Source organism: Choloepus didactylus, chromosome 14 (assembly GCF_015220235.1).
Source record: "Choloepus didactylus isolate mChoDid1 chromosome 14, mChoDid1.pri, whole genome shotgun sequence".
NCBI lineage: Eukaryota > Metazoa > Chordata > Mammalia > Pilosa > Megalonychidae > Choloepus > Choloepus didactylus.
Window position 1 is genome coordinate 99,460,295 of NC_051320.1, and position 27,958 is coordinate 99,488,252.

The 27,958-nt window shown below is 57.4% G+C and overlaps 4 protein-coding genes across 4 annotated transcripts in view; 1 reads left to right on the top strand and 3 right to left on the bottom strand.

The window, feature by feature from the left end:
• Positions 1 to 90: 90 nt before the first annotated feature.
• On the top strand, positions 91 to 3,431 carry LRRC14 (leucine rich repeat containing 14). The gene is given in 10 exon segments (XM_037803011.1): positions 91 to 1,217; positions 1,219 to 1,259; positions 1,261 to 1,323; positions 1,325 to 1,495; positions 1,671 to 1,823; positions 1,825 to 2,052; positions 2,054 to 2,194; positions 2,196 to 2,237; positions 2,316 to 2,791; positions 2,794 to 3,431. Coding segments are annotated over 10 exon segments (1,770 nt in total). The 5' UTR covers positions 91 to 842; the 3' UTR covers positions 2,874 to 3,431.
• On the bottom strand, positions 2,348 to 8,334 carry LRRC24 (leucine rich repeat containing 24). Its single transcript, XM_037803008.1, has 5 exons — positions 8,205 to 8,334; positions 6,008 to 6,236; positions 5,562 to 5,840; positions 5,214 to 5,382; positions 2,348 to 4,753 (listed from the first exon to the last, which is right to left on the bottom strand). The coding sequence occupies exons 2-5, from the start codon at positions 6,182 to 6,184 to the stop codon at positions 3,813 to 3,815; spliced, it is 1,566 nt and encodes a 521-aa protein (XP_037658936.1). The 5' UTR covers positions 6,185 to 6,236; positions 8,205 to 8,334; the 3' UTR covers positions 2,348 to 3,812.
• A 201-nt stretch (positions 8,335 to 8,535) lies between these two features.
• C14H8orf82 (chromosome 14 C8orf82 homolog) lies at positions 8,536 to 10,107 on the bottom strand. The gene is made up of 3 exons (XM_037803010.1): positions 9,894 to 10,107; positions 9,237 to 9,285; positions 8,536 to 9,117 (listed from the first exon to the last, which is right to left on the bottom strand). The coding sequence occupies exons 1-3, from the start codon at positions 10,059 to 10,061 to the stop codon at positions 8,672 to 8,674; spliced, it is 663 nt and encodes a 220-aa protein (XP_037658938.1). The 5' UTR covers positions 10,062 to 10,107; the 3' UTR covers positions 8,536 to 8,671.
• A 1,523-nt stretch (positions 10,108 to 11,630) lies between these two features.
• ARHGAP39 (Rho GTPase activating protein 39) overlaps positions 11,631 to 27,958 on the bottom strand; it is a 152,874-nt gene continuing 136,546 nt past the window's right edge. The window contains 8 exon segments of the mRNA XM_037802639.1: positions 11,631 to 11,855; positions 11,962 to 12,131; positions 12,480 to 12,571; positions 13,023 to 13,222; positions 14,784 to 14,857; positions 16,784 to 17,251; positions 17,517 to 17,605; positions 17,695 to 17,810. Coding sequence (XP_037658567.1) covers positions 11,661 to 11,855; positions 11,962 to 12,131; positions 12,480 to 12,571; positions 13,023 to 13,222; positions 14,784 to 14,857; positions 16,784 to 17,251; positions 17,517 to 17,605; positions 17,695 to 17,810 — 1,404 coding nt within the window. The 3' untranslated portion in view covers positions 11,631 to 11,660.

The following is a 27,958-nucleotide window of genomic DNA, read 5'->3' on the forward strand; positions in this document are numbered from 1 at the left end:
CCTGCGGGCTCCTCGGCGGAGACCTGCTGGCTGCCCTCGTCTCCTCTGCGACGGGGCCGACTGGCCTGTCAGCGTGAGGCGTGAGTCACCCTCGCGAGGGGCCTCGGAGGCCTCGGGCTCAGGGGAACCAGCGTCTCAAGTACTCGTTCGTGTGGCGCTGACGAATCGCCGGGGCTCTGAGGCCGGGCTGCCCCGGGCTCCCCACAGTCACCTGGGGACCTGGCCCAGGGGCTCGGCCTCAGCCTTTTCATCTGTCGGCCGCCCTCCAGGCAGTTTTGAGGACGTGACACCTGGAGCAGGTCTGCTCACTGCTCCTGGCTGACACCCACGGTCCCTGCAGCCTCAGGCAGCTCCGTGCGTTTCTCGGGCTGCAGGCCACTTGTACGGCTGCCTGTGGCCGCTCCTGGGGCCTCCTGAACCCCGTGGGTCTGAGACGTGGTCCCTCAGCACTGGTTCCCCGAGGAGAAGAGTGTCTAGTCAAGTGGCAACGACTGGGAGTCGGCAGTGTCTTCTCTCTTGCTGTGGATCTTCTGGTGTCTCTAGTCCAGACAGTGGTGGTCACAGCTGGGGCTTGGATTTCACAGGCTGGGTCGGCTGGACTCTCAGTGTTCCTTGGTACCTGGTCCTGTCTGCTTGCCCACGTTTTATCAAGCCATGTCTGTGCTTGCTGCCCCTCTCTGCTGTGCTGCAGGGAATCCAAGGCAGCCTGCACGCCTGCCAGAGCAAATCAGCAGGGCCGGCCTGGTGAGAGCCTGGGGGGAGGGGCTGCTGTCTCCGAGTGTCCCACCCCTCCCGGTGCTGACCAAGGTGCTGACCTGTGTGGGTGTGTGTCAGGTGTAGGGATGGGGGTGGCGGGTCTGGATTTTATTCTGCATCCGAGGAAGACAGGATTTCTGATAGGTTTTGTGGTTTGGGAAGCCTGGGTGCTAAACCCAGAGAAAAGCATTGGAATGTTGAAGGCACGGCCCAGGAGGACTGCAGAGTGTACCCGTGACAGCCTCTTTTCTCTAGAGGGTGGGGCTGGGCTTGGCCCCTCCATTCCACCTAGCCATGTACCAGGCCCCTGCCAGCCCCTCGATGTGCAGGCTCACCCGCCAGCACTGCTCCCTGCCTGGCTTCATTGGCCTCCACCACCAGTTCCTGGATGGCTGCCTGCCCGGCCCAGCACCGTGCACACGCTTGTGTTCCTGGGCAGGCAGCAGGTGCTCCGGTGTCAAGCCGGCCACCTTCCAGGCCCTGCCTCTGTTGCTGTGTGAGTGCTCCCTTGCTCTTCAAGGTGGCCTTCATGGAGAGGAAGACAGCCATGCTGCGCGAGCTGGTGCACCTGGCCCTTCCCACTGTTCAGCTTTCAGCAGCTGTTGCAGGAGTGCATGCACTGCAGCTGGGCCCTGCTGCAGGAGTGGCCGAGCACCAAGAGTGTGCAGGCCGTGATCCTGGGGCTGACAGCCCGGCTGCACACCCTGCAGGCTGAGACCAGCTCCCAGCCCCTCGGCAGGTGGGGGGCCACCTGATGGCCACTCAGGCTGTGCTCAGGGCTAGGGGTGCAGAGAGGGTCTTTGAGACGTTAGTGAGAGATTGGCTCCGGGGCAGTTATGTTGTTTCAGTGCTGAGGTGGCTGGGAGATCTGCAGGTCCCGAGCCCACCCTCACTTCAGCCACCCCTGCTCCCAGGAAGCATGCGCTGTGGGTGCTGTACATGATGGGCCTCTTTGATGATGGGGTGGAGCAGGACCCTGGCACCATGAGCATGTGGGACTGCATGGCAGGCATGGCCCATACCTGCATTGCCCAGCAGCAGGGGGCGGCTGTGGAGGCCAGCACCGGTGGAGCCTGTCCCCATGGAGGTGCACGTGGATCATTGCGTGAATCGCGCCTCCTATGTGTTCCTGCGGGAGGTGCTCCGCAGTAGCCTGGGCAGCCCACTGCACCTCTGCTGCCAGGGCCTGTGGGCTGAGGACCTGCCCACACAGAACACTGTGGCCCTGCTGCAGCTGCTAGACACGGGCTGTCTGTGCCGTGTGGATCTGCACTTCAACAACCTGGGCCTGTGTGGCCTCTGTCGTCATCCCGCACATGGCTGGGTTCCTGCGCCCGGCCAGCCTGCGGCTGCTCTGTGTTCACCAGAACTCACGGCAGCCCTCTGTGCACAGCGAGGACAACTTCTGCTACTTCCTGGCCCAAATGGGGTGCTTCACCTGGCTCCTCCCTCCTGTCTGGATGGCTGGAGCAGCTGCTAAGGTGGGCCGGCCCACCGCTGCCCCAACCCCACCACAGGGACCAGGCCTGGCCTGCCTGTGACTCCCTGTGTCTCTGCAGCATGCTGCCAAGGCCCCTGGGGAGCCTGGAGCTGGCCGTCTGTACCCTGCTGCCTGAGGACCTGTGCTCCCTGGTGTGGAGCCCCCACACTGCCCACCTCAAGAAGCTGGATCTGAGTGGCAACGATCTGTCTGGCAGCCAGCCGGCGACCTTCTGGAGTCTCCTTTGGGCAGCAGCAGCCATGCTGCTGCACCTTGAGCTGACCGAGAGCCAGCTCGCTGACCCCTAGCTGCTGGCCACGCTGCCTGTGCTAACGCGCTGCTCCGGCCTCCACTACCTGGGGCTCTACAGCAGCCCATCGTCTGTGGTGGGTCTCAGAGACTTGCTGTGGGACTCGGCAGCCCAGGCCGAGCTGTGCACTGTGGTGCACTCCTTCCCCGTGGACTGCTATGGGGGTCTGCCCTGGCCACTGCCTGTCTCTGTCCTCCTGAAGGTCTCCATCAACGAGATGTTTGCCCATGTGGAGGCTGAGCTGCACCCCTGCTGGCCTCAAGTCGAGGCCATGTGCTCTGGACCACAGAAACCTATGGGCGCCTGGCTGCAGACTGCAGCCTGTGACTGCCAGGATCCCCTGTGGTTGGGGCCACCAGTGCCCAGTAGCCTGCCTTCCCCTCGGGCAGGCAGGGCTGTTGAGGGAACTTCAGGGGTCTAGAGGACCGCCCCATCCCATCCAGTACCCTGTAGGTCCCCCTTCCCTTGGTGCAGGGCCTGCCTTACTCCCACTCACCCCTGAGCCTCCTGTGCTTCCCATGGTGTCCCTTGTGGTTTGGCACCTGCACCTGCTCCACACTGTGGTTGACTGTGTGGACCACAGGACTGGCTTCTCAGTGGGCTACCGCTGGCCACACTCCTGGGGCGTGTCCCTCCCTGCAGAACCCTCCTTGGATCTCAGCTGTAAGCCTCCCAGAGTTTTCTCTCTGGGACCCTCCTTCCCATCCCCTTCCTGACAGCGAGTGCCCTCGGGTTGAGGTGGGGAGGGGCTGCTTCAGGAGGGTCCGGTCCTCTTGTCTTGCTGCCCTGGTCTGTGTCCTGCTGCCGCTTCAGCTGGCCCTAGCAGTTGGGCCTCAGGGCTGGAGGCAGTGTCAGGTACAAATGTGCAGCATGCTCAGAACTTGACTCTGGCTGTTTTTCTGTTCTGATTAGCCCAGGGACTTGCTCTCATCTGCTCTCCTCCATCCGGCTGCTGCCCCCACCCCTCTCGCCTTGGCTCCTGCAGCAGGCCAGGCTTGGGGCCAGAGTTGGGCCCCTGCAGAGCACAGGGGTTGCGGTGATTCTGGAGGGGGCTGTTTTCCGGGGGGGCGCGGTGGGGGTGTTGGGGAGCCTCCCTGACCACCCGTCGGTCCCCGAAGCCCCGGGCCCTGGTCGCTGCACACACGGCTCGGCGCACACTGCGCAGCTTCCACTCTTTACTGACCGGCGCGCGCCCGAGCATGCGCGGACCCACGGCGGGGCGGGGCCGGGAGCGCGGCGGCCACGTCATCAGGGCGCGCCGGCGGCTCAGCAGTGGATCTCGTAGGCCGCCTGCGGCTGGAACGCGAGCCCGTGCGCGGCGCCTTCGGCCGGGGCGCGGTCAGCTGGCCGCGGGGGCGCCAGCGCGTCGGCGAAGAGCGGCTTGGAGCGGTCGATGACGAACATCTCGTGGCCGCGCTCGCCGCGGAGCTCCTCGAGCTGCGCGAAGGTGCAGGGCCCGTCCGAGTAGTCGTTGACGAAGAGCACGCCCTCCCCCGGCGGCCCCGCGGCCTTTTTGCGCTTGCGCCGCTTGCGGCCGATCATGGCCGCCAGCAGCAGCGCCGTGAGCGCCAGGAGCGCGATGGCCGCCGCGATGGCCGTCTGCGTGGCCAGGCCCAGCGCGCGGAAGGCCATGCTGCCCGCCTCGTGCAGGGGCTCGTGGCCGGCGGGGCCGACGGCCGGGGCCGGCGGGGGCGCCGGCGGCTGCTGCTGCTGCTGCTGGGTCAGGTTCACCAGGAGCTGGAAGGGCACGCGGGCCGCGCCGCCGGCGTTGGAGGCCTCGCACTCGTACTTGCCGGCGTGCGCCAGGGTGATGTTGGTCAGGAAGAGCATGCCGGTGCCCGTGTCGGAGGCTCCGGGCGCGCCCCGGCCCGGCGCCTCGCTCTCGGCCTGGGCCCGGGCCCGCGGTCGTCCCTCACGGGACTGGGTCACTTTTCTCCAGGTCACCAGGGGCTGCGGGTAGCCGGAAGCCTGGCAGGCAACCCGCAAGTCCTCTCCCAGGTTGGCTGTGACCTCCAGCGGCTCCACGTGCACCGAGGGCGGGATGCAGATGAGGCTGCTGCCAGGAATGTCCAGGAGACTCTGAAGTGCCAGGCGCGGGGGTTCTGCACACACGATCTTCCTGTCCCTGGAACTTAGCAGCCGCTGGCCTCCCTCCTTCATCCAGGTGCCCAGCCAGTGCAGGGCGCAGTCACAGCGCCACGGGTTCTCTGCGGGGGTGGGGGGGGCAGACTCTTCAACCACCCGCCCGCCTTTCCGCTCTCTGTCTTCCCCCTCCGCTGCGTTCTGGGAGAGCCCGTTTCTCTGAAGTTGCTGCTGTGAGGGCCACGGTTCCCTCCCCTCTGTTCTAGTCCACAGACACCCAGACCTCAGCGCTAAAACCTTGCAAGTCCTGTCAGCCTTGTCTTTGGGTGCCATCTGGAAACCCCCCAATTCTGGCTGCTGTCTGGTCTTGCAGGTTATGTGCCTGCCCTCTGATGGCCCACAGTATGTGAGCCCCTCAAGCCTCTGCTATGCTTTTCTGTCTTCCATAGGGGTGGCTGAGCTGTGCTTCCGCCAGCACCCCCATTCCTGGCCATCTGCTCCCCAGGCTGAGAAAGAGTGGGGCCGGGCATCTGCAGCTCTGAGCCACCAGAGCTCTGAGACTCCTGGGCCCACAGAGGGAAGTACCTGTGAGGCGGAGGACCTGCAGGCTGGCCAGGGGCTGCAGGGCCTCACGGCTGATGGTGCCCAGCTGGTTCCTGCTGAGGTCCAGCAGAGCCAGCGAGGAGAGTCCAGCCAGGGCCTGGTCCTCCAGCAGCTCAATGTGGTTTTCCTGCAGGTGCAGCTCCTGCAGGCGCTGGAGGAGGGCACAACTGGTCATGGAGGAAGGGGTCCTGCCTGGCAGATCCCATTCTTAGGAGGTCCCCAACCTCCCCCATGCCTGCAGATGGGCTCTGGCTACAGGCTGAACGGGTTGGCTGTTGTTTTCACTACTCCAGCCCGGTGGAGCAGGTGGCTGTTGGTGTCTGCACTCACCGGCAGGTGCAGGAAGGTGAAATCCAGCAGCCGGGCCAGCTGGTTGCCCGCCAGGTAGAGCACACGCAGCTGGGCCAGGCCGGTGAAGGCGCCGCCCCGCAGGCTGCGCAGCTGGTTGCCGGTGAGCGCCAGCTCGAGCAGACGCGGCTGCGCGCGGAAGGCGCTGGGCTCCAGGCCGTGCAGGCTGTTGTTGTGGAGGTAGAGGCGGCGCAGGGCCGCGAGCGGCGCCAGGGCGCCGGGCTCCAGGTGCGCGATGCTGTTGTCCTGCAGGAACAGCGTCTGGGGGGGGGGGGGGCGGGAGGCGCTTATACAGCTGCGGCGTCTCCGTCCGCTGGGGCACCCCATTCGTCCCGCTATGACGCGCGTCCTCCTCCCGCGCCCCAATCCTCCGTGTCGCGGGCCGCCCCTGCTCCAACCCCTGGCCCGCGGCCTCACGCGGTTCCCACCTGCGTACCCGGCGGGATGCCGGGCGGGACTGCGCGCAGCTGCAGGGCGCCGCACTCCACCGTGGTGCTGTAGCAGCGGCAGGCGGCCGGGCAGCCCGCGACGCGGGGCGGGAGTCCCGGCAGTGGTGGCGGCAGCAGCAGCAGCAACAGGAGCAGCGCAGACGCCCCTGAGGCCATCTCGCGCGGGGAGTCGTGGACCGCAGTGCTGCGGCCTCTCCACGGGCCGCTCCTGAAACAGAGGTTGGCAGCTGGCCGCTCACACGTGAGCCGGCTCTAGAGCGCAGGTGGAGGACCTTACCCTAGGTCTAATTTTCAAAAGGTTATAAGTCAGTTAAAGAAACAGATAAATAAAACGTTCTCATCTTTGACAAAAACACCTTCATAAAGACTTGGGACACTGAGTTCAAATTTAGAATCCAGATCTCAGTCTTGTTACCAGCTGTGGCCTGATGGGAAGAGGCCCTCCCCTCAGTTCAGCCTCCTCTCATCCCACCCCCTCCCTACGCTGTACCCCGAGAGGCTTGCTGCTTGCACAGGCCAACTCCCCGGCAGACAGCCACCCTTTGGCCATCACTTAGCCCTAAGGCACATTAGAGGCTGGTGCAGGTGCTGCAAGTGGGCTTGGGAACGTGTGCAGTGAATTCAGGGCTCCCAGCTACCCAAACATGCACTTGAAGGGAAGAGGACTCTGGGCAGGCGTATCTCCTTGTCCACGTGGACAACTCACCCTGTGCGGATCGCAAGAGAGCTGAGGCCCAGAACAGAGGTCTTTCTGTGTTCTCAGGATAAGGCTGGAAGCCCCAAGCTGTGGGTGTCCCTGTCCTCACCCCACCTTGACTGAGCATTGACTCCAGCCCTCTTGGCCCCTGAACTCACACTCCAACCCCACCATGGGGTTCACCTGTCAGGATGGGGAGGGGCATGTGCAGAGCTGGCCCCAGAGGAGCTGCCAGCCATAGGGCAAAGCCACAGCACAGCTTTGTCCAGGCCCTGCCCTCCACGGGGGGTCAAGGGGGTGGAGCAGCTTAGCCAGGACTGGGGCTTACGGAGTGGGCTGAGGGATAGGGCAAAACAGGAGGAGAGCCAGGACAGTCCATGGCCTGTGCTGCTCATGCTGGCTCCTGAAAAGGTGGGAGTGGGGTGTGACAGAGGGGCCTTGGGCCACCTGTTGGGTTTCCATTGTCACCTCCCAAGTAGGCTCTGAGAGCAGTGAGCTACAGAACTGCAGGAACATGTGCTGTGTGGGAGGTTCCCGCAGGCGCCACTTGGCCCTGGAATCAGGGGCACAGTCACTGCACTCCCCCCACCCCGGCAACCCCACTCACATCCTCGCCCTCTGTGAATACCCAGTGCACGTTCCCTGCCTGCTGGGGGTGGAGGAAAGCCGCACAACCTTAGTGTTGGTGTACGTCCTGCTCTAAATTGTTATTCACATGGTTATTAAAAATAACTAGAAATGAAAATATGGAAACTTAAGCACAGCAATAAAGTTTTTAATGGAATAGCTTCAGCCCAGCAGAGACAATTCCCAGGCGTCTCAGGATATGTGTGAACCTCAAGATAGGGGCATTCCCTAGGTCCCCTGCCCACTTCCTTGAGTTCAAGGGACTGGCCCAGGACCAGCCTCCAGGACTAAGGCCCGTGAAGTAAAGAAGGTTCGCGGCCTCCTCCTCAGGACGCAGGGCACTGCTGCTCACGAGGAACCCTCCCAGATGCGGATCCGTGGGAAATACCAGCAGGGGCAGGGTGAGGGTCCCAGCGGGAGGGGCGCTCAGAAATCCTTTACCCAGCGAACAACCCCTTAACCCGACTGGGCAGGGATCAGGGCGTCACATGCGGGAAGCGGCAGCCGCTGTCACCGTCTCCGGGTGCGCAGCTGTGCGGGGCAGGGGCGCCTCCCTCAAGCGCGCTGCGAGGCCTGACTGGGGCTTTCCGGGCGGCCCTGCGCCCCTCCGCAGCGCTGCTGTCCGAACTGCCCTTGGGACCCGGCGCCTGGGCGGCCCCCGCGTCCCCTGCCCGCTCCCACCTCCAGCGCGGGTCCCGACGGGGCGGGCTAGGGGGCTAGGGCCGGGCGTGCTCTCGCGCCCCCCACCTCCGTCGGCTCGCCCGCCCTTCTAGTGCGCAGCAGGGCCAGAGCCAGGCCAGACCCGAATTCCGCTCCCAGAGCCCGCGTGACCTTGGGCCGGGCGCCCCTCACCTGACGCTGCCGAGGCGAGCGGCTCCCCCGTCGTGCCCGCGGCGGCCCCGACCCAGATGAGCGGCGAGGGGCGGGCGGGGGCCCTGCGCCTGCTGTCCGCGCCGCCTGGGCCTGACGTCGCGAGCTTGGACCGACTTAGAGGACGCCCCGCACTCTGGGCGAGGGGAGAGGGGGCGGAGGGGAGCTTGGGGAGCTTGGGGAGCCGGCGCCCCCCACCCCGCCCCGGAGAGTTCCCCGGCGGCCCGGGCCGCGGCAGCACCTCGGACAGCGCCGGGGCGGGGCCCGCGGGCAACCTCCACCGCGCACGCGCACTCCGCCCCCCCCACGCACTCCCGACGGCGCGTGCGCGAGCGACCTGGCGAGGGCGGAGCCAAGCGGGCGGGGCGGGGAGCGGCTGGGAGGGGCTGCTGGCGCCAGCGGGGCGGAGAGGCGGGAGAGGGCGCGCGCCGGCTCGGCGGCCCCGGACCTCAGGGCGGCGGGGGCGCGCGCAGCAGCGGGGCCAGGTCCATGGTGAGCGCCAGGCGGCGGCCCTCCCAGCGCACGTGCGAGGGGAGCGCGGGTGCGCCGAGCGCGAACTCGAAGCAGGCGCTGAGCTCGAAGGCCAGGCCCGACCGCACGAGGCCCACGCCGCCTGCGCGCTCCGGCGCCGGGTGATAGAGGCGCCCGTTGGCGGCCAGGGGCAGCAGGCGCGCGGGCTCGAAGGGCACCGACAGGGCCTCGCCGCCGCCGCAGTAGGAGAGGCGCGGAGGCCCGGGGCCCGCGGCCAGCAGGTGCGTGAAGACCACGGGCCGGTCCTCGCAGCGCAGGAAGTTGCGTTCCCTTCCGCAGGGCGAGAGGAACGGGAAGGCGGCCTCGTAGCGCCCGCTGCGGTTGGGTGTCAGGCGGGAGAAGAAGGTGACCAGGAACTGCGGGTCTGGGGGGCGGAGGACGAAGGGCGCCACTGCTCACCACGCCGAGCGCCCAGGGCCTTGGGCGGCAGGGTGGGGTCTGACCCGACGGGGAAGGGCGGTGGGTTGACGGGCCCCGCAGTACCTTTGAAGCAGGTGATGAAGTTCTTCATTTTGGAATCATCCAGGAAAAGCTGCAGACAGACGAGCAGGACATGGGCCACGAGTCCCCGCGTGACGCCGCACGGAGTCGGCCCCAGAGAGGGGGCGGGGCGGGTGGGGTGGGGTGGGGAGACCCGGGCGGGCCGGAGCTTGGGCCTGCAGAGGGCCGGCTCGGGGCTGTGCCCGCCTTTCTTGCCCCTCTGTGCACGCCGTGTACAGGGAGCTGCGTACTAAAGGAACGGCGGAGCTGCCGACCGCTCCTCGCACATCCCGCGCTTTCTCGCGCTCAATTTCTTAAGGGCTGGGAAGTGCCTCCGGGGCCTCTCCCTCCGCCTTTCAAGTTTCTAATCAGATGTGCCTCCTCAGTGAAGGCCGCCAGGCGTGCTCCTCCCGGACATGCCCACCGTCGGCCTTCCACGAACCCAGCACCCGGGCCGGGGATCCGCTAGGGCGCGGCCCCGAATGAGAGGCTGGCAGCTGAAGGCGGACACCACTGCGCGGACTCGGCACCCCCGGTCTCTGCAGAGTCCGGTTGCCCAGCCCTGCAGACCCCGCCCACACCACAGGGAGCCCCTCCGGCCCCGCCCTCCACCGAGGGACCCTCCCGTCGGCCCCGTCTTCTCCCCGCCGGCCGGGTCACCTGGCCCTGGTGATCCACGAAGTAGAAGTACTCGCGCGTCCGGGGCTCCGGGCTCTGGCCCTGCGTGTAGGAGACGCCGCCGCGCCCTCCACAGGCCCGGGCGCCCCGCGACTCCGCCAAGGCCCAGGCCCAGGCCCGGGCGCGGAACGCCCCGCTCGGCGGCCACATCCTCCTTCCGCGCCGGAAGCGGCCGTCCAGTCCGGTGGGGGCGGTGCTGCGTGAACACGCGTCCCCGGACGCCGCGGCCTCGGCTTCCGGTTCCCAGGGGCCGCCCGGCCTGGCTGGCACCCTCTGCCCGCGGCGCCCCTCCCCCAGGCCCGGCCCCCCACCCCGGGCGCGAGCGGCGGCGGCAGTGACCAGGCTCGGCAGGTGTCCATATGGTTTATTCACACCAGGTGGAGTCGTCTCTGAGTCCGTGCGTCGGGAGAGTCGGTCGGGCCCGGGCCCACCTGAGGAAGACGCTCTCCTGGGGGGCCGCGGGCTGGTCCCCGCGGGGACTTCCGGCCTCGGGCAGGGCTAGGCTTTTTTTTCAGTAATAAATAAAAACTCAACTCTAAAAATATATATATATATATATAAACTAGGGAAAAATTAAGTTTTACAACAATTGGAACTCAAAATTCCAAAATGGAAAATGTACAAACTGAGTCTGGGTGTCCCCACCCTCGGCACCTCGGCCTCCAGGAACCGGGCACCTGCACCCCCTCCCTGGCCCCCAGCTCGGGGTTTCTTCCCTCTCATCTGCTGCAGGTCTGGGATGCGGGTGGGGTCGGGGAAGGGTTTGGTTTTTGGTCAGAAGCCAAAAAAGGTTGGAAAAGAAAATAAAAGAATGCTACCAACTTGCTCTGCAGAGGACGGTGATGACGGCTCAGAGATAAATAGCGTCTGGGTTAAAACTATGTCGTTAGCAAATTTAGTTCTTATATCTTTCGCTCTATTTATATCTCTATACACAGGCGGAGCTGGATGCAGGATAGATTCCGGATTTAAAGGTACACTAAGAAAAAATAGTCTCACTCCTCCCCGCCGCCCTGCCCCCACCCCAGAGAGTTCCCACCAGGCTGCGGACCCGCTGGGCAGCCAGTGCCTGCAGCCCCGACCTCCTCCGTAGTCACCTGGCTCAGGCAGCAGGTGGCCAGGTGGGCGAGGAGGAGGGGGAAGGGCATCTGCTGATGGACAGGCCCAGGAGGAGGGAGAAGAGGGAGGGCCAGTGGGCAGGGCCAGGCCGGGGCCTGCCTGAGTGGAAAGCGCCTCGGCCTTGGGGTGCGGGCCGGGTGCTTCGGGCCCAGGCCTGCGGGAGGGGCAGTGGCAGCTCGGCTCCAGGAAACAGAAGGCACTTTCTCAGGGCTGCGCCGCCGGCCCTCCTGGGGCTGACCCCACGGGTGGTGCTGGGCAAGGCGGTGCGGGCAGGGACTGGCCGTGAGGCGGGGGCGCCCACGAGTGGGGGCCTGAGGCACTCTTCCCGCAGCCCCCTCTGCCCTGACGAGGCTGCACCCTCAGGCTCAGGAGGCAGGCCTGGGGCGCCTGGGCACCAGGGCCTGGGAGGGGGACGGCGGGGCTGGGGTGGCGGTTCCGGAGCCCTGTGCTCGGAGGCTGCCCGAGGGCGAGGGGGCAGGCCCAGGCCAGGGCGGCCCGGAGGGCGCAGGACGCGGGCATCAGGCAGGGCCAGGCATGCTTCCCTCAGAGGCCGCGTCCCCCTCCCCAGCGTGCTCCCCGGCTCCTTCCCCCACCCCGGTCCCTCCCGCCCGGGCCCCGGGGCGCCGCCGGCTAGAGCACGCCCTCCATGAAGCTGGTGTCCAGGTGCTGGATGAGCACGCGCAGGAAGGACATCTCCTTGCGCGTGTTCTCGAAGATGACGCGCGGGTCGTCCGACTGGCAGCGCAGGCAGTTGGGGGCCATCACCATGGCCAGGTTGCTGACGTCCATTTTGGTGACGGCCACGTTGGCGGGCTGCGCGAACACCTGCGGGGGCGGGGCAGAGGTTGGGCGCGGCCGGGGCGGGGCTCGCTGGCCCGGGGCGGGGCTTGTGGGGCCGGGGCGGGGCTCGCCGGGGCGGGGCGGCGCGCACCTGCAGGAAGCGGATGAGGTAGCAGAGCACCATGCGGTTGATGCGCGGCAGCGCGTGCACCACGGCCACGGCGGCCTCCGGGCTCTCGTAGTGCGCGATGCACCGCTCGTAGAACTCCGGCGGGATCAGGGGCTCCTCCAGCTCCCGGTACCACAGCTTCAGCAGCGAGGCTGCAGACGCAGCGACAGCAGGGGTGCGGGGGCCCGGGTCAGGAAAGGGGTCCTGAGACCGCAGAAAGCCTTGCACCGTCCTCAGCCTTGGACTCGACCCTCGGATGGTGGGGGCTCATGCAGACGGGGACGAATAAATAAAATTTCTCCAAAAGAAGCTGGCGGCTACTGTGAGGGGTGGGCTGGGGGCTGGGCAGGGGCCGTGAGGGGCTGAGGGGCCGGACTTGAGGAGCCCTGGTGGGGGCAATGGTCTGGGAACTAGCCCCTGTCACTGGGAAGAGGCCAGAGAGGGGCAGGCTGCCCCCCTCCCTGCTGTGCCCAAGCCCACCCCCATCCTCCAGCTCTCACCAGGGACATGTGGGTCCTCCAGGCCTGTGGGCACCTTCCACTGGTCCACTTGCAGCTTCAGGGCGTTCACCTCATCAATGTCCCCAGGGACCCTGTGGAGCACAGGGTGGGTCTTGAGGCAGGGCCTTCCACTGCTCCTCGCCTGGTGCCTCACTACCCTCCTTGGGGCTCCTGCCCCCAGCTGCCCCCATACAGGTGCCTCCAGGAGCAGGACCTTGGCCAGCCTCAGTTTCCCCAGTTGGCCTCGTGGGGCCTGACTGGGTAGGTCAGCTCTGTGGCCACCTGGCCCTACAGCCCAGTGCCCACTCGTGAGGAGCTCCTGGGATGCCCACTCAGTCCTCATGGCTGGCCCCAACCCAAGGCCGTCCTGCAGGCAGGGCCCCGAGCCAAGCTCCAGCAGAGTGTCTCGGGCTCTACCCAGCGGGTGACCCAGGGTTGATGCGGTGGTGCAGTGGGGTTGGGGGGTGCTGCCCTTAGGATGTGGGGTGCTGACTCTGGCTGGCCTCTCCACTGCAGGCCCCACCCCTGGGCTGGCCGCGGCACCTGAAGATGCCCTCCGTCTGGTCGCCGTTGAGGGCCAGCACCTCCTCGGAGAGCCGCGTCTGCACCCAGGGCAGCTGCCGGTCAGGGTAGCGCTCCTTCTGCACACTCATCACCTCTTGCAGCGCGCTGCCGAACATGGAGGGGCTGAACACCGCGTTCTTGGCGTGCCGGATCTCCTCCACGTTGGGCTTCTTCAGCCCCTGCAGAGAGAACGCAGTGCTCCTGTCTCGGGCCAGCCCCAGCCTTCCCCCTCTGCGGCCCCCCGCCCCGCTCCGAGCCCTCTCCTCTCCCACCCGGGTCACCTCCTGTCCGCCTGGCCTCTACTTCCTCTCATCCCTGCAGGCACCAGGTTTCTGTGTCAGTGGGCCACTGCCACCCGGGGGCGCCTGGGCATGTGCTCAGCTCCCTGGCCCCCAAAGGGCCCCTGCTGGGCCGCCTTGAGTGCACCAAAGCTTCAGGTGGCCCCAGTGGAGACGCAGGAGAAGCGCAGGAGTGACCCCCAGCAGTCTAGAAGCTGCCCAGGGACCACAGCAGAGGTGAGACCTTCAGGGCCACCAGCCCCCCTTGAGGAGGAGTGGGGCGGGAGGAGCCCGGGTGGCAGCTGGTCTGGATGGGGCTGGGGAGGGAAGGCCGGGGCTGGGTGGGGCAGGTTGGGCAGCAGGAAGGCCTGGGCCCTTCTTGGGAGGGGTGGGCGTGGTGCAAGGAGGCCGCACGGGAGGGCTGCTTGGAGAGCACGGAGGGAGCGGGCATGCTGCCCCTGGCCAGGTGGGGCAGGCCGGGTCCACACAAGCCCATGAGAAGGGCCAGGGCGGCCAGGGCTGGCCCAGGGGGCAGCGGGGTCTGCAGGGTGGGGGCAGGGCGCCCAGCCCCTCCGCTGGCCTCGTGCATGGCCGCCTACGGGCTCATCTCCCAAACCGCACTGACGGACACCTGGGCCAGCTGCCCGCTCTGGTGGTACTGGAACCCCCAGCAGCAGCTCCCAGGAAACCAAGGGACCGTGTGACCAAACCTTTGTCGTCAAACCTCCTTGACCACCACTGTGCCCCCCACCCCCCACCTCGCTCAGGCCCTCCTCCTCTTCTGGGAACCCACTGCAGACCCCTCCCAGGCAAGGCTGGGGCTCCCGAGAGCCCCGTGGCAGCCCCCAGCCTGGCTGCTGGGTCCCATGGTCAGTCTGGGGCCAGCTCTGGCCTCGGCTCAGGCCCAGGAGGGTGTGGTGCAGACCCCCAGTCATGGCATGGGGGAGGCGCTCACGAGTGGGGGAGAGGGGGCTGCACAGATGCCATCTTTGTCCTGGCTGCCCGGGCTACCCTGTGGGATGGGTCCCTGAGTCCCAGATGCCGGCTCCCGGGTGTGGGGAGGCGGCCCGGGGACGCCCTGGCCTTCATGCTCACATGGTAGGAGCCATAGGCCCCGGCGCCCGCCCAGACCTGCTACCTGCTGGCCCAGACCGGGGCCGACACCAGGGCCGGGCCCTGAACTGGGATCTGGGCACAAGTGGGAACCCCATGAGGGGGAGGGGGGACAAGAGCCGAGGGCCTGCCTGCCTGATACCCTCCTGTGGCTGCAGCCCACCCCCCAAGCCCCGTGCACTCTCACACCCCTGATCCTTCGGGTACTGCCTGCCGCCCCCAGGCCGAGGGGGCCCCTCACCTGCCAGGAACAAAGGGACCCAGGGCTCCAGCTCCACCTTCCCTTCCCAAGGCTTGGGGGAACCTGGGCTGCCACCCCTGCCCTGGACTCCCCGAGAGGCGTGTGTACCTTCTTGGCCCCGGTCAGGGCTGCCCGCTGCAGCTTGTGGTAACAGTACTTGGCATACGTGCTTATGGCCACCCCTGGAAGAGAGAGCGCTGGTCACGGCGCGGCAGGGAGACCACGGGGGAAGCAGCAAGCAGAGGCACTGCCAGCAGCAGGTCTGCCCGCGTCCCAGGAAGTGCCCCTCGGAGCAGACCTGAAGCAGAGAGGCAAGGAGACCCCCACCCAGAGCCCACCCACCCTCCCCACCTGTGCCAAGGAGGGCAGAGGCTCCCCCACGAGGGCTCAGGGCAGCCCCAGGCCTCATCTGGGCCCTCTGCAGCGGGCACAGGGCCTGGGGTTGCGGGCAGCGGCCAACAGCAGGCGGCGGCTGCCTCGGCTCCTGCTCACCCCGCTCAGCCCTTTCCTGTGGAGGGCACGGAGGGCCTGCCTCGGAGACGTGGGAGCAGTGGGTGCCACCCAGCCCAGGGCAGGGGAAGGAGCTCTGAGCTCAGAAAGCCCTGCTGCCAGACGCAGTCCCAGCCCTCCTGCAGCCCTGAGGAGAAAGGGACAGTGCCGAGGCCTGAAGGCCGCCCAGCTCCAGACTCTTCCAGAGGACCAGAGGCCCTGGCTTCTCTCTCCCACCTGCCCTCAGCAGGGGCTCTGGCGCCAGAGCACCCCAAGCGGGGCCGGGCAGGGTCAGCTGAGCCAGTGTTCCCAGGGGCCTCTGCAGACCAAAGAGGGGGAAGACACGAGCGAGAGGGTGAGGAGGAAGACGGGAGAGGAGGCCGGGGGAGCCCGGGGCAGACAGACTGATGGATCTCGTGCTTCTGGGCAGCTCTGCCAGGGAGAGGGGCCTCGAGACCCGGGTCTCAGCTCCCCCACCACGTACTCTCTGAAAGAAGCAGTTTCGTGAGGACTTCTGAGAGCACGGGGGTCCTTGGACCTGAGCTTAGAAAACACTTAAGAAACAAGGCTCAGTCTGAAAATCTTTTAATTTCTAATTACTGTAAGACGGTGTTGGTGTTATGACTGCTAAAGGGATTTTTCAGAGTAACCACAAGGAAAACAACTAAAGGTTCTCACGGAATGGTTATGCCACAAGGAATCTCTCAAGCCCCAGGGGCCTCGGGGTCTCTGGGACAGAATCCAGAGCAGCCCCAGGGCCAGGAGAATGGGGGGCCCAGAGCTCAACCCTCCCGGGAAGGGAAGGTGCAGGGCGGTGCCCACCCTCCCAGGGTCACCCTGCCATGCGGTGGGTGGCACGAGTGGGGTCCCTGGCGAGGGGAGACGAGGGAGTGCAGTCCTCCCACCTCCTTTCGCTGCAGCCTGGCCTGGGGGGTAGCAGGGTCTGAGCTGCTGGGGGCCTCCCCAGAGCGCTGGGCTGGGCAGCTCCACCCCGCAGGGCTGTGGATGGTCAGGATCGCTGAGACATCCCTCCCTGGGGGCACACGGGGCCGCGGCCAGGCCTGCAGGCCGGACACTGTCCACGGCAGCCCCGGGAAACGCCTGTGCCCCCGGCTCTGGGCCCGCGAGGACGCAGCCCTTGGAGGGTCGGGCCCGTAAGGGACGCGCTGCGACCTGACCCTGGCGCATCTATTCCCACCTCAGCTGACCCGGGCTTGGAAACAGCTTCCACGCGGCCCCACGACCCCACGGGAGGGTGCAGTCAGGAGGGCTTCTCGGAGGAGAGGGGGCTCCCGGGAACAGCAGGGGCACGGGGAGAGCGGGGAGGCGGGAGCGGGCGCTGCGCGGGTCACTCCCCGCCGGGGGCGCGCGCCCGGGGCAGGGGCGCCCGCGACTCACCTGTGCGCCCGCCGCGGGCTCAGCGGATCGGCAGCCGCGTCCTCTCCCCGCCCAGCCCCAGGGCCCGGCCCCCGAGGGGGAAGTGGCCCCGACCCCGCCGGGCCTCGCCCGGAGCCTGCAGGCCGAGTTAGTGCCGCCCGCCCAGCCCGAAGCTGTTAGAGGAGAGGCCGGAGAGAGCAGAGCAGGCAGGCGGCTGCCCCGCGCCGCGGAGAGGGCCCTACCATCCGGCTCCTCGACATAAGGCTTGGGTTTCTTTCTCAATTTGGACTTCTTCTTAGAGTTTCTTTCCAGGAGATCTTTTATGTGCCGTGTCACTGGGGAGCAAACAGAAGGGTGAGGACCACAGAACGCAGGCCAGACGCGGCCATGCGGCCTCGGACCCGGCCAGCGCCGAGGCCCCTGGGCGGCACCTTTCAGCCTGCCTGATTCCTGAAGGGGACACAGGGCCTGAGGTCTGCGGGCCCACGGGGGGCAACTGTCCGTCTGCGGCCCTGGGGCTGATTCTCTGCTGGGGCTCCTGGGAGTGCGGGAGGTGGGGGTCTCAGCAAGTGTCCGCTCCCTGCTCAGACTCCTGACCGCAGTGGGGAGGGTGTGCATTAGCACACAGCACGTGTGGGATGGATGCGTGTCCAGCACGCCTGGGGCATGTGTGTGTGTGTGTCCGTGTACATGCATGCGTATGCATGGGGCTGTGTGATGGTGTCAGGTCCCTTCTGGGCACTGTCTGGATGGTGAGCTGGCCTCATGCAGGAGGTGGGCAGAAAGGTGCAGGGAGGGTGCCACTGGGCAGAAGGTCCCCTCTGGCCAACATGCAGGCTGAGCAGCTCTGAGGAGACCCTGGCCCACGTTGCTGGGCTGGTGCTGGAGGCAGTGCCCAGCCCACCCTCCCTGCAAGCTCCCAAACCAAGGAAACAGAGGGGTGGGCAGCAGCAAGTCTGCAGCCTCACCCCGGACCGGCCCACACCTCCCAATCTGCAGGGCCGTGCTGGGCTGGGGACAGCTGGGCGGCTGCCTGCCGGGGCCCCCGCTCTAGAACGAGGCTCCTGGGGCGAGGTGGGGGCGGCAGGTGGGGGGCACTCAGCACGCAGCGCTGCCGGCCCAAGGCAGGCCACCCCACCCGCCTCCCACATACAGGGGCTGGTGCAGGAGGCCCCGAGAGCTGCAGCGGGAAGAGGTGGGCAGCTCCTTCCAGGCGCAGCCAGAAGCATAAACAGGCCTCCGTCTCGCCTGAACCTTGAAGGCACAGAACTGCACGAAGGGTGAGCCCTAGTGTCGGCCATGGGCTTGAGTTCACACTAGAAGTATAATAATATTGGTACATCAGTTGTAACACATACCATACGAACACAAACTCTTAGTAATATTAGGGAAAATGGGTGAGGGGGTGGTCTGGAAACTACTTTCGGCATGATATTCCTGTAAACCCACAACTACTCCAAATTCTTTCAAGGCAGGAAAAAAAAAATCCAAACCCTCCAATATGGCTTTCTCTTGATCTTAGAATAAAATCCAGACTCCTGTGTGCCCTAGAGGGCCCCACAGGGCCTGCCCTGCAACCTCCTGCCCCAGCCCTCCACGCTCTGCTCCCCTCATGGGGCTCTGGCCACAGAAAATCACCATCTCCAACCATCAAGGTAATAACCAACGCAGGCAAGAATCATCAACGGATGCTGAATCACTGGAGAGTTTCTCCTGGAAAAAAACTTACACAGCCTCATCTGGTCATGCAACAGATGACTTGTTAATTAGAAAGTGGGAGGTCGATGTTTGGAGTAAAGAAACCCGCCAGCAGAGGGGCCTCTTGTTGAGGATCAGTTGGCCACACGTGTGGATGTATCTCTGGACTCCGGATTCTCTGCCGTTGGTCTGTAAGTAGGTCCACATGAGAGTAAAACTGTTTCAATTACTGTAGCTTTGTAGAAAGTTTTTAAATCAGGAAGTGTGAGTCCTCCAACTTTGTTCCTTTTCAAGGCTGTTTTGGCTATCAGGGCACCTTGCAATTCCACATGAATTTTGAGAATGTTTTTCCACTTCTACAAGAAAGGCTGCTGGGATGTTGATAGAGACTACTGAATTTGGGACTGCTCTAGGAGGTACTGACATCCTAATATTCAGTCTTCCAATCCATGAACACAGGTGTCTTTCCATCCATTTAGGTGTCTTTAATTGTTTTTAGTGGTGCTTTGTAGATGCAGTGTCCAAGTCTTTCCCTGGTTTAACTTATTCCTAAGAAGGAACGATGTCATGAAACATATGACAACGTGGATGAACCCTGAAGACATAATGCTGAGCGAAATAAGCCAGGCACAAAAAGAGAAATATTATATGCTACCACTAATGTGAACTTTGCTGGGGGAGAATGCAGGGGTGTTGGGCTTCCCCACCTTGATGGTTGCTGACGTGCTCACAGCCATAGGGGACTTCTGATTTGACGGCTGAGCCCTCTACCACAGGACTTGCCCTTGGGAAGACGGTTGCTGCAAAGGAGAGGCTAGGCCTGCCTATAACTGTGCCTAAGAACCTCCTCCTGAATGCCTCTTTGTTGCTCAGATGTGGCCTCTCTCTCTAGCTAAGCCAGCCTGGCAGGTGGAAATCACTGCCCTCCCCGCTACATGGGATCAGACACCCAGGGGAGTGAATCTTCCTGGCAACATGGAATATGACTCCCAGGGAGGAATCTAGACCCGGCATCGTGGATGGAGAACATCTTGACCAAAAGGGGGATGTGAAATGAAATGAAATAAGCTTCAGTGGCTGAGAGATTCCAAAAGGAGCGAAGAGGTCACTCTGGTGGGTACTTCTACGCACAATATAGACAACCCTTTTTAGGTTCTAGTGAATTGGAGTAATTAGCAGTAAATGCCTGAAACTATCAAACTACAACCCAGAACCTTTGACTCTTGAAGACGATTGTATAAAAATGCAGCTTATGAGGGGTGACAATGTGATTGGGAAAACCATGTGGACCACACTCCCCTTTGTCCAGTTTATGGATGGATGAGCAGAAAAACGGGGGCAAAAAAAAAAAAAAAAAAAAAAGGCACCCAGGGTTCTTTTTTACTTTAGTTGTTCTTTTTTATTCTTATTACTTTTTTGTGTGTGGTAATGAAAATGTTCAAAAATTAATTTTGGTGATGGATGCACAACTATATGGTGGTACTGTGAACAATTGATTGTATGCTTTGTATGACTGCATGGTATGTGACTATATCTCAATAAAATTAAATTATTTAAAAAAAAACCCATAATTACTCACTTTTGAAAGATACTAGGGAACCAACTCATTATTCTGAATATTGGCAAATAAAGAGGGAGGATCAAGCATGTATCCTTTTTCTCTGAGTATCCAAATAGTTGGTGTGGGAATATTTCTCCTTGTAGAACAATTTCAGTTAAAGAAATGAAGGAATACCAGAATTAGAACATGACCGTTTTGCAAACCTGAAATGAAATAATGGATTTAGCAATAATCATCGATGGCTGCTGATGTTACCTTAGAGCGCGAGAACCTGGCCCTGTGTGGGTCCTGATGGACAGTGCCAACACCACCCATGGAACATCTTTCCAAAGAACAGAACCTGAGTCAGATCAAGCCTCCAGATCAAAATACCAGCAAGGAGAGAAACATGTGAAATAACATAACTGGAATGCAGATGGCAAAATCCAGAATTTGGGAAACTCTTCCAGACAAGTGACGAGTTCTGCTACCAACAAATTGCAAGTACAAAGGAAAAGAGGGAGGGAGAACCTGTAGAATCTCTTAAAAGACACTTAAGAGATCTATGAGCCAAAATACCATGTGTGTAACTGCTAAAATGTGGAAACAACCCAAGTGTCCACCAACTTAGAAATGCATAAATAAAATGTGGTGTATGCATACAATGGAATATAATACAGCACTAAAAAGGACTGATGTTCCGACACATGCAAATATAGATGAATATTGACGACATCATGTTGAATGAAATAAGCCAGAAGCAAAAGGACAAATACTGTACGAGCTCACTGATATGAAATAATTAGAATAAACAAACTCAGAGCATCAGAATCTGGAATGTGGTTGACCAAGGGCTAGGTTGGTGACTAGTGAATGCAGAGTTAATCCTTAAATTGTACGGCTTCTAACTATGTTGACTGTGACATTTTTGTAATGGATGGTGATGATGTTAGCACAACATTATGAATTTAATTAAGAGCACTGAGTTATATATTGGAATGTGGTGGAAGGGGGAACTTTTAGGTTGTATATATGTTAGAATAAAAATTTTAAAAATAGACAGGACTGTACAATGGAAAGTGAACTCCACTGTGAACAATGGGCTACAGGTTAATAGAACAATTATAGAAATGTTTCTTCATCTGTTATGATACATGTACCACATTATGCAAGCTGTTAACAGGGTGGTTTATGGCAAGTCTGTATTTTATGAATTTTTTTTTCTGTAAACCAACATCTCTAATTAAAAAAAAAAAAACTTATTCCTAGATATCTTATTCTTTTAGATGCTATTGTAAACGAATTGTTTTCTTGATTGCCTTTTCAGATTGTTCGTTGCTGGTGTATAGAAACCCAGCTGACTTCTGGGTGTTTATCTTGTACCATGCAACATTACTGCATTCATTTATTACTTCTAGTGGCTTTCTTGTGGATGCTTTGGAATTTTCTATACATAACATCATGTCATCTGTGCAAAGGGATAATTTGACTTCTTCCTTTACAATTTAGATGTCTTCTATTTTTTTCTCTTGCCTGACTGCTCTTGATAGAATTTCCAGTACAATGTTGAATAACAGAGTGACAGTGGACATACTTGTTTTTCCCCTGATCTTAGGGGAAAATCTTTCAGTCTTTCATCATTATATTTGCTTTGGTTTTGAATAAATATCCTTTATCATGTTGAGAAAGTTCCCTTCTATTCTTAGTTTTCTGCATGTATTTTTATCATGAAGAGATGTTGGAATTTGTCAAATACCATTTCTCCATTAATTGACATGATCATGCAGTTTTTTCCTTCATTCTACTAATGTGGTGTTTTCCACTGATTGCTTTTCTTATGTTGAACTATCCCTATGAGCTTGGAATAAACCGCCCTTGGTTAAGGTGTATAATCCTTTTCATATATTGGTCACTTTGGTTTGCCGATTTGTTGTTGGGGATTTCCACTTCTATGTTCATAAGGGATATTGGTCTCTAATTTTCTTTTCTTGTGTCTCTATACCTGGCTTTAGTATTAAGGTGATACTGGCCTCATGGAATGAGTTAGGGAGTGTTCTGTCCTCTCCAATTTTTTGGACGAGTTGAATAGGATTGGTGGGAATTCTCGGAATGTTTGGTGAAATTCACCAGCAAAGCCCTCTGGTCCTGGGTTTTCCTTTGCTTGGCAGGTTTTTGATGACAGATTTAATCTTTTTACTTATAATTGGTCTGTTGAGATCTTCTATTTCTTCTTTTTTAAATGCAATTTTATTGAGATATAGTCACATACCATATAGTCATCCACAGTGTACAATCAGTTGTTCACAATATCACACAGTTGTGCATTCATCACAATTTTCTGAACATTTTCATTACTCCAAAAAATAAGAATAAGAATAAAAATAAAAGTAAAAAAGAACACCCAAAACATCTAGTACTCCTTTCTCCTCCCTATTATTCATTTACTTTTTGTCCCCTTTTTTCTACTCATCTGTCCATACACTGGATAAAGGGAGTGTGAGCCACCATATTTTCAAATTCACACAGTCACACCATGTAGGCTATACAGTTATATGATGATCTTCAAGAATTAAAGATACTGGATTTCAGCTCAACAGTTTCAGGTATTTCCCTGTAGCTATTCTAGTACACTAAAAAGGGATATCTATATAATGCATAAGAGTAATCTCCAGAATGACCTCTCGACTCTATTTGAGATCTCTCAGCCACTAAAACTTTATTTTGTTTCCTTTTTCTTCCCCCTTTTGGTCAGGAAGCTTTCTCAATCCCACGATGCCGGGTCAGGCTCATCTCCCCGGCAGTCAGGTCCCACGCAGGGGGGGAGGGCAGCGAGTTTACCTGCTGAGTGGGCTTAGAGACAGAGGCCACATTTGAGCAACAAAAGAAGTTCTCTAGGGGGAGACTCTTAGGCACAATTATAAGCAGACTTGGCCTCTCCTTTGCAGTAACAAGCTTCATAAGGGTAAGCCCCCAGATTGAGGGCTCGGCCTTCTAAATTGGTATCCCCAGTGCTTGTGAGAATATCAGGAATTCCCCAGGTGGGGAGGTTTAATGTTTCCACCTTTTCCCCCAGGCCCTCAAGGAGGTTTTGAAAATACTTTTTATTCTCTGCCCAAATTACTCTGGGATATATCAGGGTTTCATGCTAACCTGTACAAACCAACCAGATCTCACCCCCTATTCAAGGTTCCATGTAATTATGGTGTTTGAATAAACTGACCATACAAGTCAAACACGGTCAATATCATCCTTTTCTCTTTAGTCTGGTTTACCTTATTTTTAATCAAGTCCATTTCATGCATCTATAACTGAAGTCTGATCTTTTTCAGCTTTTTAAACATTTGCTGTATGGGACAATGCTGAAATTTGTAACTGCTGAACTCTGGCTCTGAGTCACACAGATACCTGAAGTTCCAGGGACTCACCAGGTTACAAACAAACAGCTCAGCATCTTGGAATTTAGAGATGACTATTACAACTCAGGAATGGATGTGACTGCTATAAGAGCTCACAATCTAGGAACCTTTACCATAAGCCTTCCCCTGATAACCTGTGCTCTCAGATCCAATTCTCAGAGTTTGCACATTATAGTCAGTCCATATTAGTGAGGCGTTATAATGTTTGTCTTTTCGATTCTGACTTATTTCACTCAACATACTGTCCTCGAGGTCCAGTCACCTAAGTGCGTAACTCACAACTTCATTTCTTCTTGCCGACGCTAGGTATTCCATTGTATGTACACACCGCAGTTCACCATTCCGTTTATCAGTCTGTGTACCCTTAGGCCACCTCCATCCATTGCGAATCATGAACATGGCTGCCATAAATACCAGTGTGCAACGTCCACTCATGTCCCTGCTCTCAGGTCTTCCAAGTACATACCCAATAATGGCATTGCAGGACCGTACGGCAACCCCGTAGTTAGCTTCCTGTGGGACCACCACACTGCCCTCCAGGTGGGCTGCACCATTGTACCTCCCCACCAACAGGGAATAGGTACATCCCTCTCTCCACATTTTCTCCAGCCCTTGTATCCCTCTGTTTATTTTTTTTAAGTTTTATTCACATATCTAGAATCCACCCTAAGAATACAATCAATGATTCCTAGTATAACCATATAATTATGCATTCACCATCACAATCTACATGAGGACATTTCCATCTCTTCCCCAAAGAATGAGGAAAAGGAGAGAGAAAAAAAAAAAGAATAAAAATACAAAAGAAAGAAGACAAATAAAAGTAAAATACAATGAAAAGGTCAGACAACATCACCACCACCAAGAATCCCATATCACTCCCTTATATATCCCTCTTATAGACATTTGGCTTTATTATATTGCCTTTGTTACAATTAATGGAAGCATCTTTCAATGTTACCGTTAACTGTAGACTCTAGTTTGCATTGATTGTATTTTTTTCCCTATACCTTCCAATTTTCAACACCTTGCAATGTTGACATTCATTTGCTCTCCCTCCTTTAAAAACATACTTATATTTCTACATTTAATCAACATCATTTACTATCCCAGGTTTCGCTAAGTTACACAATCCCAGTCTTTATCTTCTATCTTTCCTTGTGGTGTCATACATGCCCCTAGCCTTCCTCTTTCAACCATACTCACACTCAGCTTTGTTCAATGTGCTTACAATATTGTGCTACCATCACACAGTGTTGTGCTATCCATTTCTGGATCTTTACAATCAATCCTGTTGAACTTTCTGTACTCCCTCAGTATCAAATGCCTGATCTCTAACCTCTTTCTATATCCTGACAACCTGTGTTCTCAACTCTCAAATTTTGCTCATCATTGTCAGTCCATATCAGTGAGACCATACAGTATCTGTCCTTTTGTTTCTGGCCAATTTCTCTCAATGTAATGTCTACCATTTTGTCTTTCAGATTTTATAAGTCTATTTTACTTTATTTTTTCCCTGTCTCTCTCTTTTTACCCTTACTGCTAGTCTTCATTTCTACATTCTTCTCCAAACCTCTTTCTCCTGTCTTTTCCTATCTGCCTGCAGTGCTCCCTTTAGTATTTCTTGTAGAGCAGGTATCTTGTTCACAAACTCTCTCATTGTCTGTTTGTCTGAAAATATTTTAAACTCTCCCTCATTTTTGAAGGACAGTTTTGTCGGATACAGAATTCTTGACTGGCAGTTTTTCTCTTTCAGTATCTTAAATATATCATATCACTGCCTTCTTGCCTACATGGTTTCTCCTGAGAAATCCGCACATAAGTCTTATCGAGCTTACCTTATATGTGATGGTTCCCTTTTCTTTTGCTGCTTTCAGAATTCTCTCTTTGTCTTTGACATTTGATAATCTGATTATTAAGTGTCTTGGAGTAGGTCTACTTGGATCTGTTCTATTTAGGGTAAGGTGCACTTCTTGGATTCGTAATTTTATGTCTTTCATAAGAAATGGGAAATTTTCATTGATCCTTTCCTCCATTATTCTTTCTGCCCCTTTCCCCTTCTCCTCTCCTTCTGGGACACCATGACACATATTCGTGTGCTTCATGTCATCATTCAGTTCCCTTGAGACCCTGCTCATATTTTTCCAGTCTTTCCCCTATCTGTTCTTTTGTGTTGAGGATTTCAGATGTCCTGTCCTCAACTTCATGAATCCTTTCTTCTGCCTCTTCAAATCTGCTGCAGTATGTCTCCATTGTGTTTTTCAGCTCTTCTATTGTGCCTTTCATTCCCATAAGTTCTGCGGATTGTTTTTTCAAACTTTTGAGTTCTTCCTTACATTTGCCCAATGACTTCTCTACATCCTTTATCTCTTTTGCCATATCTTCCCTCAACCCACTGATTTGATTTTTTAATTGATTTAAGAGATTTGTTTGATTTCATGTATCTCAGTTAAAGTATAAGTTTGTTCCTTTGACTGGGCCATATCTGTTTTTTCTAGTATGATTTGTAATTTTTTGTTGTCTAGGCATTTGTTCTCCTTGATTACCCCAGTCAGATTTTCCCAGACCAGATGTGCTCAGGTCTCAGGAGGAGGCTGTATTCAGTATGAGGTTTCCCTGAGGGTGAGACCCAGAAGGTTGTCAGACTTTCCTGTGAGGCCTCTAGACTCTGTGCTTTTCCTGTCCTGCCCAGCAGGTGGCACCTGTCAGTCCGCAGCTCCCCACTGGTGTAAAGAGGTGCGGTGCCTTTAATTCTCAGTTGACCCTGTCCCAGCCAGGGGCTGAGGGTGTCAGAAGCCAAGCTTAAGCTGTTTCTGTCCCCCACCCCACCAGGCCCTGGCGCCTGAGTTCTCTGAAGGAGGGCAGCCACATGAGCTGGGCCCTGCCCCACTCTTTTCTTAGGGTAGATAAGCCCTTTAGGGAATTGTCTCCTACACTTGAGTTTTTCCTTTGACTCTCTGACTACCTCAACTCCACCCTTGCCTGGGTCAGTGCTGACAACTGAAACTGCCTGGGGCTTTCTCTAATGAGCTACTTAGAATGAGAGGGGAAAAAAAAGTAAAAAAGCAAGAAGTCCCCTTTTCAGAGCCAGACCCCAGCCCTCCACTTCACCATGCAAGAACCAGAGTTGGTACCTGGTTCTGTGTGCCCCCTTTCTTGGGACACAGCCCTTTTCTAGTATTCTGATCTCGGTGGACTCCAAAAGCCTCTGTTTTTATTTATTTGTATACTTTTTCCCATCAGCCCTGCCCCCTCTGCCAGGAGAAACCTTCAGTTTCCTTTCCTGCTTACTCTAGGTTTATCTGTGCTCATGGCCTGTATCCAGTAGTCCAAATTTGTTAATTAAAACTGCAGTTGGAGCTTGGTTCAGCTACATTCCCTTGTTCCCAGCAGGGACTGCTTCTTTTTCCAACAGCAAAGTTTTGCAATTCAGCATGCCATGCCAGTGGGAGAGGGGCACCAGCTCTGCAGTTTGGGGAACTTGACTCACAGTTCTGTGCTGTGATCTCAGCCGTTCCACCCATTCCAGGCTGGTGTACAATGTTGTCTTATCACGGAGATCCCTCCACCAGTCGTGCCAGACTATTTTCTAGTTGTTCCTCGATATTTACTAGTTGCTCTATGGGACTAACTAAATTCCACACCTCTCTATGCCACCATCTTACCCCATCTTCTATTTCTTCTTGAATCAGAGTATAAACTTGTGTTTCTAGGAATCTGTCCATTTCACCTATATTATCTAATTTACTGGCTCATAGCTGTTCATACTATATTCTTATAACCCTTTTCATTTCTGTGGGGTCAGAAGTAATGTCCCTTTTCATTTCTACTTTTACTTGCATCCTTTCTCTTCTTTTAGAGTCTAGTTAAAGGTTTGTTGAATTGTATAGATTTTTTTTAAAAGAATCTATTTTTGGTTTTGTTGATTCTCTATTATTTTACTGTGAAATATAACATATATAAAGAAAGGTGACAACTTTCCAAGTATGATTTAACAAGTAGTTATAGAGCAAATTTCACAGAATGTTATGGGTTACATTTCCACAATTTCTGTTATTTCCATCTAACTATTCCAGTACCCTAGAAACAAAAAATATTTATATAAAGATTCAGTATTTGCGCTCCTTTGTTAAATCCTGTCTTGTCTGTTGCTACCCTCTCTTGTTTGATCACTGTCTCAATCTTCAGGGATATATAGGCAGTGACCACCCTAACTTGTTCATATTGAAAAGGGGTGTTGACATTATGGGGAAGTGGGATGCATCTGTTTGATGTTCTTGAAGAGGCTGTTGCCTCTGGGTTTTAGGACTTAGCTAGCACAGGAACACTCTGGGTGATTTAAGTTTCTGAAAAATAAAATTTGGAGAAAAAATTCTGCAGTCTCAGTGGCCTAGATATTCTTTAGGATTTGGGGGACTACTGTTGGTTAGGGCTTGGCATACTGAGGGCATCTGGAGTATCTAACTGGAGCTTGCTTAAGAGTAAACTCCTCTTGACTCTATTTAAAATCTCTTAGCCAATGAAACCTTATTTTCTGGCCTTTCTTTTCCCCCTTTTGCTCAAGAAGGCATTCTCAGTCACTTGATGCCCAGGCCAGGCTCATTCCTGGGAGTCGTGTCCCATGTCGCCAGGGAGACTCACTCCCCTGGGAGTCAGGTTCCATGTAGCGGGGAGGGTGATGAATTTATTTGGAGAGTTGAGCTTAGAAAGAGAAAGGCCACATCTAAGCAACAAAAGAGGTTCTCTGGAAGTGACCCTTAGGC